Below are 16,298 nucleotides of genomic sequence, written 5' to 3'. Positions count from 1 at the left end.
AAAATTTGGACATGACCACAGATGCCTTTTCTTCCCTAGAAAATAAGGACCTGTTGATAGCAATGGTGGAGGCAGCAGTGCATACAGGACGTGCGTATTTTCTCTATCATGCACTCTAACCTGAAGAAGGTGGTGGGTGAGCCCATCTACCCTATAGCTTCAACCAGTAGGAAATGGGAAATAACTACAAAGTTGGCTAGGGTTATAATGTAAATTCACAGTAGCATCTAGTCACATTTTAGAATTAGGTGGAATGTTTGTAGAAACTTTATATACAGCAGCATTTCCTAAAGTATTGGGCACAGCCCACAGCGAGGCTTGAAGGCTAGCTGGAGAGGGGCAGATGTATAAATTAAGAAGGGCAGACCTTTTACAGCACATCTCTTCTTGTCTTCACATCAAGACTGGATGCCTTTCTTTAGTCAAATACATTATTTCTCTCATGACTTGGGTAGTCATTTGAAATTCTATGGCCTGTGTTATACTGCAAATCAAACTAGATGATCCAATGCTCCCTTGTAGCACTCAAGAAAATAAGTCTGATTTCTTGGTAGCTTAAAACAATATGCCTGTGATAGAAAAAGTTCCACTAGAAGTGTTATTCACAATGCATTATTCACTTTACAGGGATGAAAGGAGTTTTCTCCTATATAATCATCCAGTTGCTGATGATGTAGAAATGAGAGAGAAAACTAGCTTTTCTGTAGTACAGCTATGGGCAAAAATAAATGTTTCTTACCATGACACGATTTCATTTTCCTGGAAATAACTGTGCTGAACTGGAGCTATTATCCATCATCCAGTATATACTCTTTTTACATAGAAAATAGACTTTTACACAATAAATGAATAAAAAAGCCTTTTTGGGTGACACATATTATTTGAATTCCATAGTTTGGTTTAAGGAGAAAGGTTTAGAGTTTTTGCTGTATAAAGCTATCCCTTCCATTGTTAAAAGGATCATTTAACTTGAAGTCCTTGTTTTTATGTACTGGCAAATGCTTCCCTCTGCAGGAAATTGGAAGTCAATTACATCTACACCCTGTTGCAGCATAGAACATAAATGTCCAAGAAACAAGATAATATAATTAGTAGAGGAGAATCCACTTAATTAGTTCTTTATTAATGGCATAACATATCTAGGCTCATGCTCTGATTTGCTCAATGATTCAATCTGTGATGTCAGGCAAGTCAATGCTTTCTATGCCTCAATTTCCCCATCTGTAAAACAGTGATATAACCCATCTTTCTAAAGTACTTTCAAGCCTTTAGATGTTATATTGGGGGAAGTATCATTAGTTAATACTATTTTGTTTATTAAATGGAATCCCTACTATTGCCTGCAAGCCTGGCACCAGTACTGTGCTTAAAAGGTGTTAAATTTAGCACAAGTTTCCTGCTGTGCAACTTTAGTTAAGTTCTGGCTCATAATTTATGGCTGCTAGGTAAGTCTATATTATCTAGTTTCATTTAGGCAGTGCCTAGCTGTTAAAGTGCAAGACGGAGAATAAAGAGGTCTGAGTTCTATCTGCCACAGATTTGTAGAACAGTTTGTTTTTTGGGGTTTTTTTTTTTTTTTTTATAAAGGTAGTAGTTGGCTATAGACATTTTTGAAAATTCCACTAAGCATCTAACTCCCACTGGGGATTTCCAATAGTGGAGATGCCATTTAATAAACAGTAATAAATAATTATACTTTGCACTTATGTAGCATGTATAAATGCTCTAAAGTATTTTACAAAGATGGGAGTTGGACCGCTAGGTGCTTTTGAAAGTCCTATTAAGCATCAATCTGCAGCTTTAGGTGCCTACATGCCTTTTTAAAAATCAGGCCCTGTCTGACTCTGTGCCAGTCCTTTAATTGTACTGTGCCCTGGTTTCCCAATTTCTAAAATGGGGATAATAGCTACCTTACAGAAGTTCTGTAAGACTATTATTGTAAAACTCTCTGAGTTCCTTGGATAGAAAACACTTTGTAGGTACAAATATTCAGTTAGTATTAAGGAATTAACTATCTAGAGTACTCTGGTAGCTGCTCTCCCTGCTTCTGCCACAGAACCCTAGTATAATACTGCATCTGCAGTAGCAGGCTGGCCGCAAATACGTTAGGAAATTCTTTATGAAGGAGCAATATTTTTGATAAGTAGCATGATGCTGTTGGTTAGAGTGCCAGCTTTCAGCACCAAGATTCAAATCGTGAAGGGGTCACTTAATTGCAATGCCCCCAATCTTCAGAAGTGACAAAACAGTATTCAGTGCACAAGACAGGGGCAGAATGGGAAAAGGGTATTTTACAACTAACTTTGACACCTCAAGCCCCAGAGCTATTCAGCCATAACCACAGATTTTAGGCCTTGGGACTGATTCAAGTTGTGGTGGCTTGTAACAGCCCCACTAGCAGGGACTGCCAGAGTGCCACAAACTCTGGCCATACCTCTGTGGCTCCCAGCATACACCTTAGTAGGAGATGGGGAGGGCACAGAGTTGCCAATGTCAACTTCCCTGATGCTGGGGAAATCCTCTGACTTAGCACAGCTTTAATAGTTAATTGGAACAAAGGGGGCTTAGCACAGGATGACCTACACAAAAAAATAAAGAATCTTTCCAAGATTTGTTATAAATCCTTACGGTGTCCCCTCTCAAAACTAAACTATTTATTGTATCACAGATTTGTAAATGGATTCCAATTTTTTTGACCAGCATGTACAGTATTAGTATAAATCACAGTACACAATTCAATTTTTTTCCTATAATTTTTCAAAATTCAGTGAGTAAAGCTTTGTGACAACTGTCCTTCCTGAAGATTAACAGGTTCCATTGAGAGATTTCTCAATTTTCTGAAGACTGTGTAACCAGCACATTTGTGTAATGTATCAAAGGAGAAGACACTCAGCCAGATGCATTTGTTGAGAATTTTTAAATTGCTTACTCTATATAAAGTGTATATACACATGCTACACACAGCTTCAAACGCACAAGTGGGTCAACATTCACTGTGCACCAGCCATTTCTTTAGCTTATTCCTTACAACACTGTTAACTCCAGAATAATCAGACAAACTTTCCTTTCAGAGGAACTAAAATTTCCAGGAGTGAATACATTCTGTATTTAGACCCAACCCAGCTTACATACAGCCAACTATTGCTAATACAATTCAATTTTAACAAGTTCTTTGTAAGACTTTTTACTTTTGGTCAGTCAGTATTTGGTACAGCAACAGTAGCTTTAATTACCTTCAGGAAAATCATTATGAATCTGGTTACTAAAGTCATAATGATAATCTGAAAAGGACTGAATTTATTCCCCTTTGCAAAGCCCATGTAGTCTTTGCTCAGAGTATGAAGTGGGGGTGCACAGATTAAAACCACCACTGTGCATGCAGACTGCATGGCTGCAATGTAGTCCCAGCATTTATTATTCTATCCTACAGGCTTCATACAAAGTGGCTGACACCCCACCCTGCCCCATTAGATGAGTAGTCATGAAATCCCATAACCATCCCACAGCCGGCCCCAAGAAATTCTCCATGCAGGCCTATTCGTAAGTGGCATGGAGGTTTCACATGTCCTCTACACTTGTGATCTCTCTACATCGACAACAAGCTTTAAAGTTCCAGAGGGCATTGCATGGCCTACCCCACAAAGGAAGATTCCCTCAAAAGCATTACAGGAATATTTCACACTTTTGTACACACTACTGCTAGTGTTATGTTTAACCCTAGTGTCATGGAAGGCGAATCCTGGGGGAAGGGTTTTAAAAGGTTATTAATAAATATACTATCAATACCAAATGAAGTGCGTTTTCTTGTATATGTACAAAACGCAGCATATTTTCACATATGCACAAGTGACTGGTTAAAGAATGTTTCAATATTAAAGAAATCATCATGAAAATTATTCAAAAATAATTTGAGCGAAGATAAAGGATTTCTGATACCTCAAATTCAAAATTGCAGATTATATCAGGCAATTTATGCCTCACTCTCAGGTTAAGATTCCCTGTTTTAAGGAATCTTTTTGATTGAACATTGTACAATATAATAAAAACTGAAGTAATTTTTTCCTGTATCAGAAGCAAAAGTGTGCTAGACTGATGTTTTGAATTCTCCTATACCAGCCATCCATGTTATTCCTGAACTGACAGATAAACAATATTAGCATTCTGATTATATTTGCTTCGTGTTTAAGTTTCACTGACCAAAGGAACAAGAGTCCCAAGGTTGGTCCACATCGAATTTTCTTATGTAACAGTGAAACATGCCAAGCTAGTTTATGAACTCCCAGCCCATTCACACACCATCTCTAAAATTAAGTTATTTTACCTTCAAAGCCGCCTATTTACCAAAAGCATTAAGCAAGTGCTTAAAATTAAGTTCATATGTAAGTGCTTCCATTGAAGTCAAAGGTAGCTTTGCCACTGAACTCTATTGGGGGAGAATGAGGCCCTAAAACTATATCCACTTGTCTCTAAAATTACTGTAAACAATGTTGAGTGTTCAACAATATATACAAACCCCACAAATATATTTTAAAGAACAGCATAAATTTAATGTCAAAATATTTGAATTCAAGTACAGAAATTAACACATGATTTCAACATTAAAAAAACAGGACAACTCTTTTTTTAAAACATAACTACTATACAGGTAATACCAAAACACAGATGAAGCTTAACAATTTTAACTCTGAATAAATTAACAGCACAAAAAGTAAGATAATTTACTCTATTACTAAAACTATGCAAAGGACCACAATAGTAAATTATATTTCTTTAAATTTAAAAAAAAAAAGTGTCTTAAAATCTTCCTTTTGCATCATTTTCCGGCCACATAATAGTTGCCTTCTGGCTAAATAACTACTAATCTTCAACATAAAAGCAATCCTTGGTAACAAGATTACAACCAATATTTGCACAGTTTAAATTAAAGAGATACTATTCAGCAAAGTAATTATTAGAAAAATTCTTAACATAAGCCACTGGGTTCTATTGCCCACACTTTGACCAGGAACCATAAACAGATAAAAGAACATCAATCTACAGTACTCAGGCCAAGAAAAGTAACGTTTTTGAACTTTATCTTTTGACAAATGCTTATATTTACTGAAATGTGAAAAGTTCCCTATATGGAAATAAATATATTTTACTCACGAAAATTAATAGTGTAGACCCAATTAAAAACTAAAAATGACAACTTTCATATTAACGCTGTACAACTTTTTCTTCAAAAGAATGAGGCCTCATTAGAGATATATACTCGCTGTCCAACATGGCTGCCATTAGCAAGCAGAATTGTTGGTGATAAGGGGTAGCTTGGATAAAAATAAGGCTTTGATGTGTATGGAAGCATGCTGGGTGTCCCAGAAGAGAGAGTGGCACTAGCAGGGGAAATGCTATTTACTGAGCTGCGACGAAAATTGTAGTCTGTAAATAAATACATGAATAGTTACTTTGCATGTAAGTCTATAGATACAAATTTAATTCAAAGAGACAAAATGGACTACTACACAAAAAATCATTTTCTAACATGTTTCAAACCTCAATATTTTGATGATAGCAATGGAGACTATGCCGATCTGTCGCATTGCAAATCCTGTTTTACCAGTATGTGACACAAAAATACTTCACTGATATACTTCTATACCAGCACAGATACCACAGATTTGACTGGAAAGGTATCTTTCCATTAACAATTTTGTTTTGCATCTTTCTACCTTTGCAGAAACAAATCTCTGATTTATCTTGCTACCACAAGATATTAATTTTCTTCCAAATTAGATCTCGTACTGAAATACAGGGATTTCATCTATGAAAGAAGAGGTGTAGCCAGTTCATTTTTGCTTTTTTCTAAGATTTATTATTTACAATACAAACTGATAGAATCTTCTCTAAAACTACAGAAATGTGGAGGGTGAGGTATTCTAACTAGATTACTTTGCCAATATCCGATTTACATATTACTCCAAACCTTTTATAAACGTCTAGTTTACTTACCAATTTAAAGTATTACTGGTAAATACAATTTTAAATAAATCATCTCTTTAAAACAAAAACTATATTAATCAAACATCAGGTAAAAGACAAATAAAACGTAATAAATTTCACTAATCTTTAAAGTAAACCATTTAAAATACAGAGATGTTATCTGTAGAATTGTTGTTTCCCAATAAAAACACATATTTTATTTTCCAGTAATTCTCATACACCATACAGTGTTATCCTTTTCTCCAAAATAATAAATTCTGAACTTTTCAAACATGCAGCTACGCTCTTCATGGTAGTTCAAGCCAAACAAGGTGCGCAGTTGATTCTAGAAAAAAGGAGACCTTCTGGCTTCCAAAAAGCACTGTACACTATCTCCAGAGTGAATTGCAAATAAAGTCAGTTTAAGGTGAAGGTTAAGGACTGCACTGCAGTATCCTGATAATTCTGTAAATGCTATACCTCAATTTTTTGGCAAGCATTAACTTAATGAAGTCAATGAGAATAAATGTTTAGCCAACAGGAATGAGACCAACAGCTGTAGTGTAAGCACAAGCATCATCAGAAAGGACCTAGTTAAGAAAAAAATTGGGAGAAATTAAAAAAATGGAAACTATTTAGAAAGATAGTTTATTTTTCAGTGTTGGGACTAAAAAAAGATAATATTTTTCAAAATTTAATTTTTCAATAAACAACATTCACGGTGGAAATTAGCAAAGACGCATACACATCAGTAAGCGATGAGTTTGCAAGCAAAGGCTCTGATCCTTCACTGACAACTGTGCAGGCAGAGCCATGCACCAGAGTTCCAGTGTAAGATGAAAGTCAAAAATTAAGATACTTTTCATCAAGCAATTTTAAAAAAAGCATCTTTATGACATCCAATTACCAGTTATTACTAAATTATCCAGAAACATTTCTTTACACTGTTCTGTCTCTGAAACGGGGCCTTCATGTAAATTAACATCAGGCCCATAACATCTTCTGATAAATACAGAATATAATTTGTTTATGCTGTACAGAAGATACATGCTTTATGTCACATTATTCCAGTTATTCATATATTTCATGTGATATATATCAATTTTGTACTATCAGTCTTTTCATTTTACTTGTTTTTATTAAACTCATTAAATATACATCCTGAAAATAACACATTTTGGGGTGTCATATTCTGCCACACTGAGTAATTATTCATGAACTATCCTACTGATTTCACAGTGGGACTACTCAGAGTAAGGTACTACTCAACATAAGGGTGACACAACCTGGCCATCTGGCAGCAGAGTAAAATGAGCAACTTCATTTCTACGAAAAAAGAAAAGGAGTACTAGTTGCACCTTAGAGACTAACCAATTTATTTGAGCATAAGCTTTTGTGAGCTACAGCTCGATGAAGTGAGCTGTAGCTCACAAAAGCTTATGCTCAAACAAATTGGTTAGTTTCTAAGGTGCCACTAGTACTCCTTTTCCTTTTGCAAATACAGACTAACACGGCTGTTACTCTGAAACCTTTCATTTCTACGAAAACTCCACTGAAGTGAATCAAGTTATGCCAGGGATGAATTTGACCCAACGTCGCCAAGTTTATATTTCTTACCTGTTATTTATTTTCTCCAAATTCTCCTACACAGATCCAGACTGATGAGATTATGTTCCCTGTCTGTAAGCAGTGGAGACAGAGAATAACTGAATCTTCAAGACAATGCTGTGATCCCTACTTGAAGTATATGGAACCCTAGGAGACTCAGTTACAAAAAAATTCCCAACAGTATAATTAATACTCAGGAATGAATAAAAAACTTCATATTTTCAAAATGCCTTAAAAACATTTGACTATTTAACCCTGCAACAACTCAGTTGAGTAGGTACAAGGATATCCCTTTACACAGAAGTGGAAACTGAGGCAAAGAAGTTAAAGGCATGGTTCTCACAACTCAAACTGAAATAATTATTAATAATCCATTCAGTCTTCTAGAGAAGATAAGACCTTAATTTCTAATGTAAGAGGCAGGATTTGACTTTTTTTAAAAAAATATACTTTCTTTATATATCACAAAGAAACAAGAAAGCCCAATTTCTTTTTATTTCACGTCACCATTAAACTTTAGCACTCTATCTATGCCCAAAAAGGAATGCAGAGATTTTCTTAGTACAATGAAAGCCTCATAGCACAAGAAAGTATTTTGCATCTGTATGTATAAGGCCCGATTTTCAAGTGAGAGGCTCCAAGTTTGAGCATAAAATTTTTGTGGTTACAAAATGCACTCAAAATTAGAGGTCGGGTTAAGGTTCTTTTAAAAAAATCAGACACATAAACTTCACCTGTGCAGCACCTAACATATTCAAAACCAGACTGCAGACTAGCTAAGGCAGGTGCACAGGTGAGCAATGGGGCTCTTTGCAAGTAGCAGTACTAGATGGAGAGCAATCTCTGTGGGAAGGGGTGGGAAGCAGCCTTGGCTTCAACCCCTCAACACACTAACCAGTGCAACTGAGTTGGTGCACTGGGAAAAGTAATCTGTACCAAATATAAACTGGTGCAGATTATTTGCCTCCTGGATTTCTGGGGCACAACTATAAACTGCCCTTTGCTCAGAACTGTGACAAAGCCACAATTTAGCCCTCACCTACTAAATATTCACAAGTGTCTAAATTACAGATCACTAGTACTCACTGTAAAGAGCACCTTGTAACAATATAAATCCTTCCAAATAAACTAAGTCTCCTCTTTACAACAGAGACTTTATGAAAAAAAGACAGAAGAATCATTTTCTGGTGTAAAGTATATGATTAAATTACCTTCAGGAGAAAAAAGAATAATGAGTTTGAAAGCAATTCAGTTAAGCCTGTAATTTTAACAACAACAATCAGAATGTTTCAAATCTTTTTGTAAAAATTCTAACAATAATGTTTCAAGGAAGAATCAGAAAGTAAAGCACTGGATAATGTTAGTATCTTAAAAAGTCTGGTGGTATCAGGATTTCAGGCTATGGAAAAGGTTCTCTACTTTGCTCTAATTGCTCCAACAAATAAATCTTGAATTTTGATAAAGCAAACTGAGACCAGACCATACTGAAAAAAAGTATAAATCAACTAAATGGTAAAATGAAAGGCTTGGTGTTTAAATCACGGCACCATGAAATAAAAGGTTTCTTTATTCAATAATATGTAGGAAGATGGATCCTACTGGTATCTTTGAGGAAACAACAGGATTAAACATTTATGTTGAAATCACTGCTTTAAAAGCCAGACCAAGAGCAAAAAGTTTCTTGGGCAAATTATCTATTTTGTTCTTGATTTATAAGGACTATATTGAACACAGTCATTGCCTCTCTGTGCTTCAGTTCTCCATGCTTCAGAATTTATATAGCTTGCCATACAACATGAGAAAATGATGAACTGGAATTAAAAATAAGAAAGCTGTCATTTAGAAATTATAATGAAAATAAACTTTCTCATATACTCATTACAATGAGTAGGAAAAGAAAAAATAAAAAGCATTGAAAAAAATCACTAAAAGATTTACTGCAGATAAATTCTAGGATCCCTGTAACCTATCCATAACAATCAAAATCTGTGCAGTCAGCAGCATTTATGTTTCTGAATATTCCTCTGAATTAGGATGAAAAGACACAGACCTCGGTAGTCTGTTCCCACATTAAAAACCATAGGCAGCAACTATGAGTCATGGAATATTCACAAGAATGTTCACACGGAGGTGACCCTGCACTGTCATGTTAGAGGAAGGGAACAAGGTATACCTTCCCCATGGAGCAGCCACCCACAAACCTGCTAGATCCCCTAGGATTCACAGGAGGACACAAATGCTCACAGCAGCTCCAACCCTCTGCACATCTGCCCTGTGAAGTGAAGCTTCATTACAGCCACAATGCCAGGGACTCCACCTCCAGCTGTGGAGGCTCCCGAGGACCACCAAAGGTTCTGCAAGAGAGTTCATGCAATCTGTAGTAAATGGTGTGGGTGTTGGGCGATAGCGGCATGCTTACCCACCCACCACCCCAACTTTTCTCCCTGCAAGAATCTCTGACCACAAACATATCACTCTGCAGGGCTGTGGGAGGGCAGTTTGGAGCACTGCTACAGGAAGACTGAGCACCTCTTCTGCAAACAGGGAGATCCACACATGGCTCTCAAGATGATGTGGCCCACAGAGAAATGGAAATCCCATTTCTAAGATAATGTGTCTATTCTCGATACCCAGCAGCATGTTAAAATACTACACTGACTTCCACTTTTCTGTGATTGCTATCCGGTTCACTTGTTGGGTGCCTGATTGATTGATATAAAAAAAAATCTGATGATCCAAACATCAACTGCTAGTAAGCCAGTGAACATGGGAGTTCAAAAACTGCACTACAAAGGACCTAGGAGGGAGGGCTTCGATAAAAGTTTAAGAAAGCCAACATATAAGATGGAAAATATTTTTCTTTAACTGTAAACAAATGCCAGAACTACAAGACTGCTGCCTCCTCTGGTAAACACAGCAAATAACTAAATATATCAGATTTCCAATACATTCTAAGGCAAGTTTCCAGAAGTTTCAGTTTCTTTCTGTCTCCACTACTTTCATAGAAGGAATATCATCCCCTCAGAACAGACCTATGTAAGAGAATGAAAGAGAAATATGTTTTAAGAATTCTACATATATTCTATAATAAAACATAAAAAGGACAATTATTTACAAAAAATTATATCTGCAGTAAACGTTTTCATAGCTGCCATTAAAAAAAAAGAGAGATAACAATAAGGGCCAGAATTTGATATCCTTACTCATGTTGAGCAGTACCTCAACTCCATAAATAGTCACCCTGGGCTAATTCTGAAACCAGGGACTAAATATGAACAATGATATCAAAATTTGGCCCTTTCATATTATCACTAAAATTGCTTTACAAACCCATGGCACAAGATTCTGACAGGATTAACAGAGAATATCCATCAAAGAGTTCCAAACAATTTTCAGTAAATCACATATGTAGGGAGACTTGTTAAAAATATTACCCACTTCTGACATTAAAAAAGATAAAAGCAGTCACCTTCATTAAGAAATTAGTCTGTACAATACCACCAAAATTTCCAGGACAATATTTGGCTTTGGCCTCATGCCTTGCAATGCACTTGAAGTCCAGTAACATCTTGTCATGACCAAGCACTGTGTTGCTGTTTACACAGAAACTTTAATTTATTTAAATTAGTGGAAAATTCATAGTTTGAACCACGAATGGTTCAAAACTTCTGTCTAATTATACTTCACATTCAGTATACTACCAGACTAGATTTTCAGAAAACCTGGTTATGAAATTCAAGGAAGTCTCAGACACACAGTGTCCATTCAAATACTGAAAAATGGCAAACTCACCTCCCCTATATTATTCAGGTATCTCACAATGATATGGGATAATTTATTTTGTGATATTAAAAAGACAAAAGAAGACTATTATTAATGCATGATTACTCAATAACTGCCATGCATGTAAAGATCTTTTAATCATGAAAATATCAAAATTTTAAATAAAAAAAGTTACTTCATGGAAAAATAGTCCACCAATTTAGAGAACTGAGAAACCCTGGGGTTACTAACATGCACCTGGATATGCTTTTTGTTGACAGTGTAGATGGCTCTGAGCCAGGCCTGAAGACGATGAGAGTGTAGTTTTGCTAAGGGTGTCACAAATATACAGGGTGCCATAAGACCCAGAAGTTGCAGGCAAGCCTCCGCAGTTTGCAGGCTCTGATACATGACTACTGCTGTAGCCATGGAGAGTGCAGCTGTATTGGCAGCATCTAGTGAAGCCTGGAGAGATGCCTTGGTGATTGTCTGGCCTTCTGTTATGAGGGCTTAAAATCATCCTCTGATCCTGTGGCAGGTATTCAATAAAAGATGAGAATTTGGAATAGTTTGTAAAGTTACATTTTGTCATCAGAGCTTGGCAACTGGCTACTCTGAACTGTAGCAAGGCACAGGAGTAGCTGTTCCATCCCAGGAGGTCCAGTCTTTTTAGCTCTTTATTGTATTGTGTAGAGTGGAACTGAAGTTGTCTGTTCCATTCACTGACTGTCTCAACCAGGGAGTTGGGTGTCGTATGGGAGAAGAAATATTCTGTGTCTTTGGGTGGGATGTAGTATTTCTTATCAGCCCATTTATATGTAGGTGATATAGTGGCTGGCACTTGCTACACAGAACATGCATGGATCAGGAGAGCATCACTGATGGGCAAGGCAATATTGCCAAGGAGATGCGTGAAGAATATCCAACAAGTATTGGGGTTTGTCAAAGTTCCTTCCCCATTCTGAACTCTAGGGTACAGATGTGGGGACCTGCATGAAAGACCCCCTAGGCTTATTCTTACCAGCTTAGGTTAAAAACTTCTTCAAGATACAAACTTTGCCTTGTCCTTGAACCCTATGCTGCCACCACCACGCGTGTTAAACAAAGAACAGGGAAAGAGCCCACCTGCAGATGTCTTCCCCCCAAAATATCCCCCCAAGCCTTGCACCCCCTTTCCTGGGGAAGGCTTGATAAAAATCCTCACCAATTTGCATAGGTGAACACAGACCCAAACCCTTGGATCTTAAGAACAATGAAAAAGCAATCAGGTTCTTAAAAGAAGAATTTTAATTAAAGAAAAAATAAAAGAATCACCTCTGTAAAATCAGGATGGTAAATACCTTATGGGGTAATCAGATTCAAAACATAGAAAATCCCTCTAGGCAAAACCTTAAGTTACAAAAAGACACAAAAACAGGAATATACATTCTATTCAGCACAGCTATTTTACCAGGCATTAAACAAAAGAAATCTAACGCATTTCTACCTAGATTACTTACTAACTTTTTACAGAAGTTCTGAGCTGCATTCCTGTCTGTTCCCAGCAAAAGCATCACACAGACAGACAGACCCTTTGTTCCGCCCCCCCTCCAGCTTTGAAAATAACTTGTCTCCTCATTGGTCATTTTGGTCAGGTGCCAGCGAGGTTATCTCAGCTTCTTAATCCTCTACAGGTGAAAGGGTTTTGCCTCTGGCCAGGAGGGATTTAGAGGTGTTTACCCTTCCCTTTATATTTATGACACCCACCCCCCAAATCACAGATAGGGTGAAACGCTGGCTGTGATTTCTTCCTGAAGCTCTAGGAGAAAACAGAGTTAATAAGACATATGCACCTCTAAATATACTACCAAGTATATAAAGACTAACAATATTTTCCACATCTCAAGGACGATTTTAACCAGTTGATTCTGGGAAACTTTCATGGGAGAGTGCATCAGCCACTTTGTTAGAAGCTCCTGAGATGTGCTGGATGTCGAAATCAAACTCTTGGAGAGCTAACCTCCACCGACGAAGTTTTTTGTTATTTCTCGTGGCGGTATGAAGCCACTGTAGCGCAGCATGGTCAGTTTGCAGATGGAAACGCTGTCCCCAAACGTATTGGAGTAGCTTTTCCAGAGTGTAGACAATGGCATAACATTCTTTTTCACTGACTGACCAGTTGCTTTCCCTCTCAGACAGCTTCTTGCTGAGAAACACTACAGGATAGAATTCTTGATCCGGTCCTTCCTGCATTAAAACTGCTCCCACACCACGCTCGGACGCATCTGTGGTTACTAGGAACGGTTTGGCAAAGTCTGGGGCCCTTGGCACAGGGTCAGACATGAGTGTCCCTTTAAGCTGGTTAAAGGCCTTCTGACACTCTTCGGTCCACTGAACGGCACTGGGATGTTTCTTTTTGGTTACGTCTGTCAGTGGGGCAGAGATTTGGCTGTATTGCGGTACAAATCGCCTGTAATATCTGGCCAAGCCTAAGAAGGATTGGACCTGTTTCTTTGACTTTGGGACAGGCCACTTTTGGATAGCATCCACTTTGGCCTGTAGGGGGTTGACAGTTCCTTGACCCACCTGGTGTCCAAGATAAGTCACTCTGTTTAGGCCTATTTGACACTTCTTAGCCTTAACAGTTAGTCCTGCCTCCCTTATGCGCTCGAAGACTTTTTGTAGATGTTCCAGGTGTTCTGCTCAGGAATCCGAAAATATGGCCACATCATCAAGGTAGGCAACTGCATATTCTTCTAATCCCGCTAGGAAACCATCTACAAGTCTTTGGAAGGTGGCGGGTGCATTCCGCAGCCCGAAAGGGAGCACATTAAATTCATACAGCCCGACGTGTGGTGAAGGCTGACCTTTCCTTGGCAGATTCATCTAGCGGTACCTGCCAGTACCCCTTGGTTAAGTCCAAGGTAGAGATGAACTGGGCCCGTCCCAGTTTCTCCAATAGTTCATCTGTGCGTGGCTCTGGATAGTTGTCTGGGCGCGTTACAGCATTTAGCTTATGGTAGTCCATGAAAAAATGTATCTCCCCATCTGGTTTGGTAACTAGAACCACTGGAGATGCCCATGCACTGCCAGGGGGGTGGATTACACCTATCTGTAGCATATCCTGGATCTCCCGTTTTATAGCAGTTTTAGCTTGAGGAGACACCCAGTAAGGTTGGACTTTAATTGGGTGAGCATTATCTATGTCAATGGAGTGGTATGCCCGTTCAATCAGTTCTGGGGTGGCTGAGAATGTCGGCGCATAGCTAGCACACAGTTCCTTGATCTGCTGTTGCTGCATACACCCAAGGGTCATGGAGAGGTTCACCTCTTCCACACCACCAGCACTTTTCCCTTCGTAGTAGACACCTTCAGGCCACTCAGCGTCATCTCCTCCCTGGGCTGTAAACTGACAAACCTTTAATTCTCTGGAATAAAAGGGCTTGAGAGAATTAATATGGTCCACCTTAGGCTTTCGGTTGGAGGTGGGGAAGGCTATGAGATAATTAACAGCTCCCAGGCACTCTTGGACCGTGAATGGCCCTTCCCACAACGCTTCCATTTTATTAGCCTGGAGCGCCTTTAAGACCATGACCTGGGCCCCTACTTTGAAGGAACGCTCTCTGGCATGTTTATCATACCAGGCTTTTTGCTCTTTTTGAGCATCCTGTAGGTTTTCTTTAGCAAGGGCTAAAGAGGTTCGGAGGGTGTTTCGTAGGTTGGTTACAAAGTCCAGAATGTTAGTTCCTCTAGAAGGTGTAAACCCCTCCCATTGCTGCTTCACCAACTGCAATGGCCCACGGCCATATACAAGTTCAAATGGTGAAAACCCTAAACTGGGATGTGGTACAGCTCTGTAGGCAAAGAGCAACTGCTGGAACATTAGCTCCCAATCATTGGAGTGTTCATATACGAATTTTCGTATCATGGCCCCCAAAGTTCCATTAAACTTCTCCACCATGCCATTTGTTTGATGGTGGTAAGGAGTGGCAACCAAGTGATTCACCCCATGAGCTTCCCAAAGGCTTTCCATAGTTCCTGCCAGGAAATTAGTTCCTGCATCTGTAAGGATGTCAGAGGGCCAACCTACCCTGGCAAAAATGTCTGTTAGTGCCTGGCACACACTTTTAGCCCTGATGTTGCTTAGAGCTATTGCTTCCGGCCATCGGCTGGCAAAATCCATGAAAGTCAGTATGTATTGCTTTCCTCTGGGTGTCTTTTTTGGAAGAGGACCCAGAATATCCACAGCTACTCGCTGAAATGGAACTTCAGTGATGGGGAGTGGCTGGAGAGGGGCTTTGACCTGGTCTTGGGGTTTTCCCACTCTTTGGCACACCTCACAATACCGGACATCGGTAGAAACATCCTTGCCCATTCCCTCCCAGAGGAATGACCTCCCCAAACAGTCTTTGGTCCTGTTCACCCCAGCGTGGCCACTAGAATGATCATGGGCTAAGCTCAAGAGCTTGACCCGGTACTGAGTTGGAACTACCAACGGTCTCTGAGGATGCCATTCTTCCTAGTGTCCACCAGAAAGAGTTTCCTTGTATAAAAGTCCTCTTTCTACAACAAACATGGACCGATTAGAAGAGCTGAGAGGCGGTGGGTTGCTCCATGCTGCCGTCCAAGCTCTTTGGAGGCTTTCATCTGCTTCCTGTTAGGTCTGGAACTGTTCTCTTGATGCTGGAGACATCAGTTCCTCATTGGATTGTAGACCTAGGCTTGGTCCCTCTGGAAGCAATGTAGGTGATAGGGCTGTTTCCGTTGACTGTGAACCGCTCTCCACTGGTGCACTATGTTGGGGTTCAGGCTCCGGCTGAGCCTCTCGTGTAGGGTTATCTGCTGCTGCTGGTGCAGGTTCAGTGGGGCTCGCTGGTGTTGGGGTTCCAAGTACTGGAAGCAGTGCTGGCAATGGTTCTGGTGCTGGTTGTTCCGCCAGTTCCAGTTCTGAGACTGGCTCTGTCTGGGTCTCTGGGACTGGATCCACT

General features: G+C 39.1%; 1 protein-coding gene across 1 annotated transcript in view; it reads right to left on the bottom strand.

Annotated features, from left to right (window-relative positions):
* Positions 1-5,208: 5,208 nt before the first annotated feature.
* RBM46 (RNA binding motif protein 46) overlaps positions 5,209-16,298 on the bottom strand; it is a 38,525-nt gene continuing 27,435 nt past the window's right edge. The window contains exon 5 of the mRNA XM_077815409.1: positions 5,209-5,421. Coding sequence (XP_077671535.1) covers positions 5,222-5,421 — 200 coding nt within the window. The 3' untranslated portion in view covers positions 5,209-5,221. The remainder of the gene's footprint in view (positions 5,422-16,298) is intronic.

Source organism: Eretmochelys imbricata, chromosome 4, assembly GCF_965152235.1.
Source record: "Eretmochelys imbricata isolate rEreImb1 chromosome 4, rEreImb1.hap1, whole genome shotgun sequence".
Taxonomy (NCBI): Eukaryota; Metazoa; Chordata; order Testudines; family Cheloniidae; genus Eretmochelys; species Eretmochelys imbricata.
This window is presented reverse-complemented; position numbering and strand designations above follow the sequence as displayed.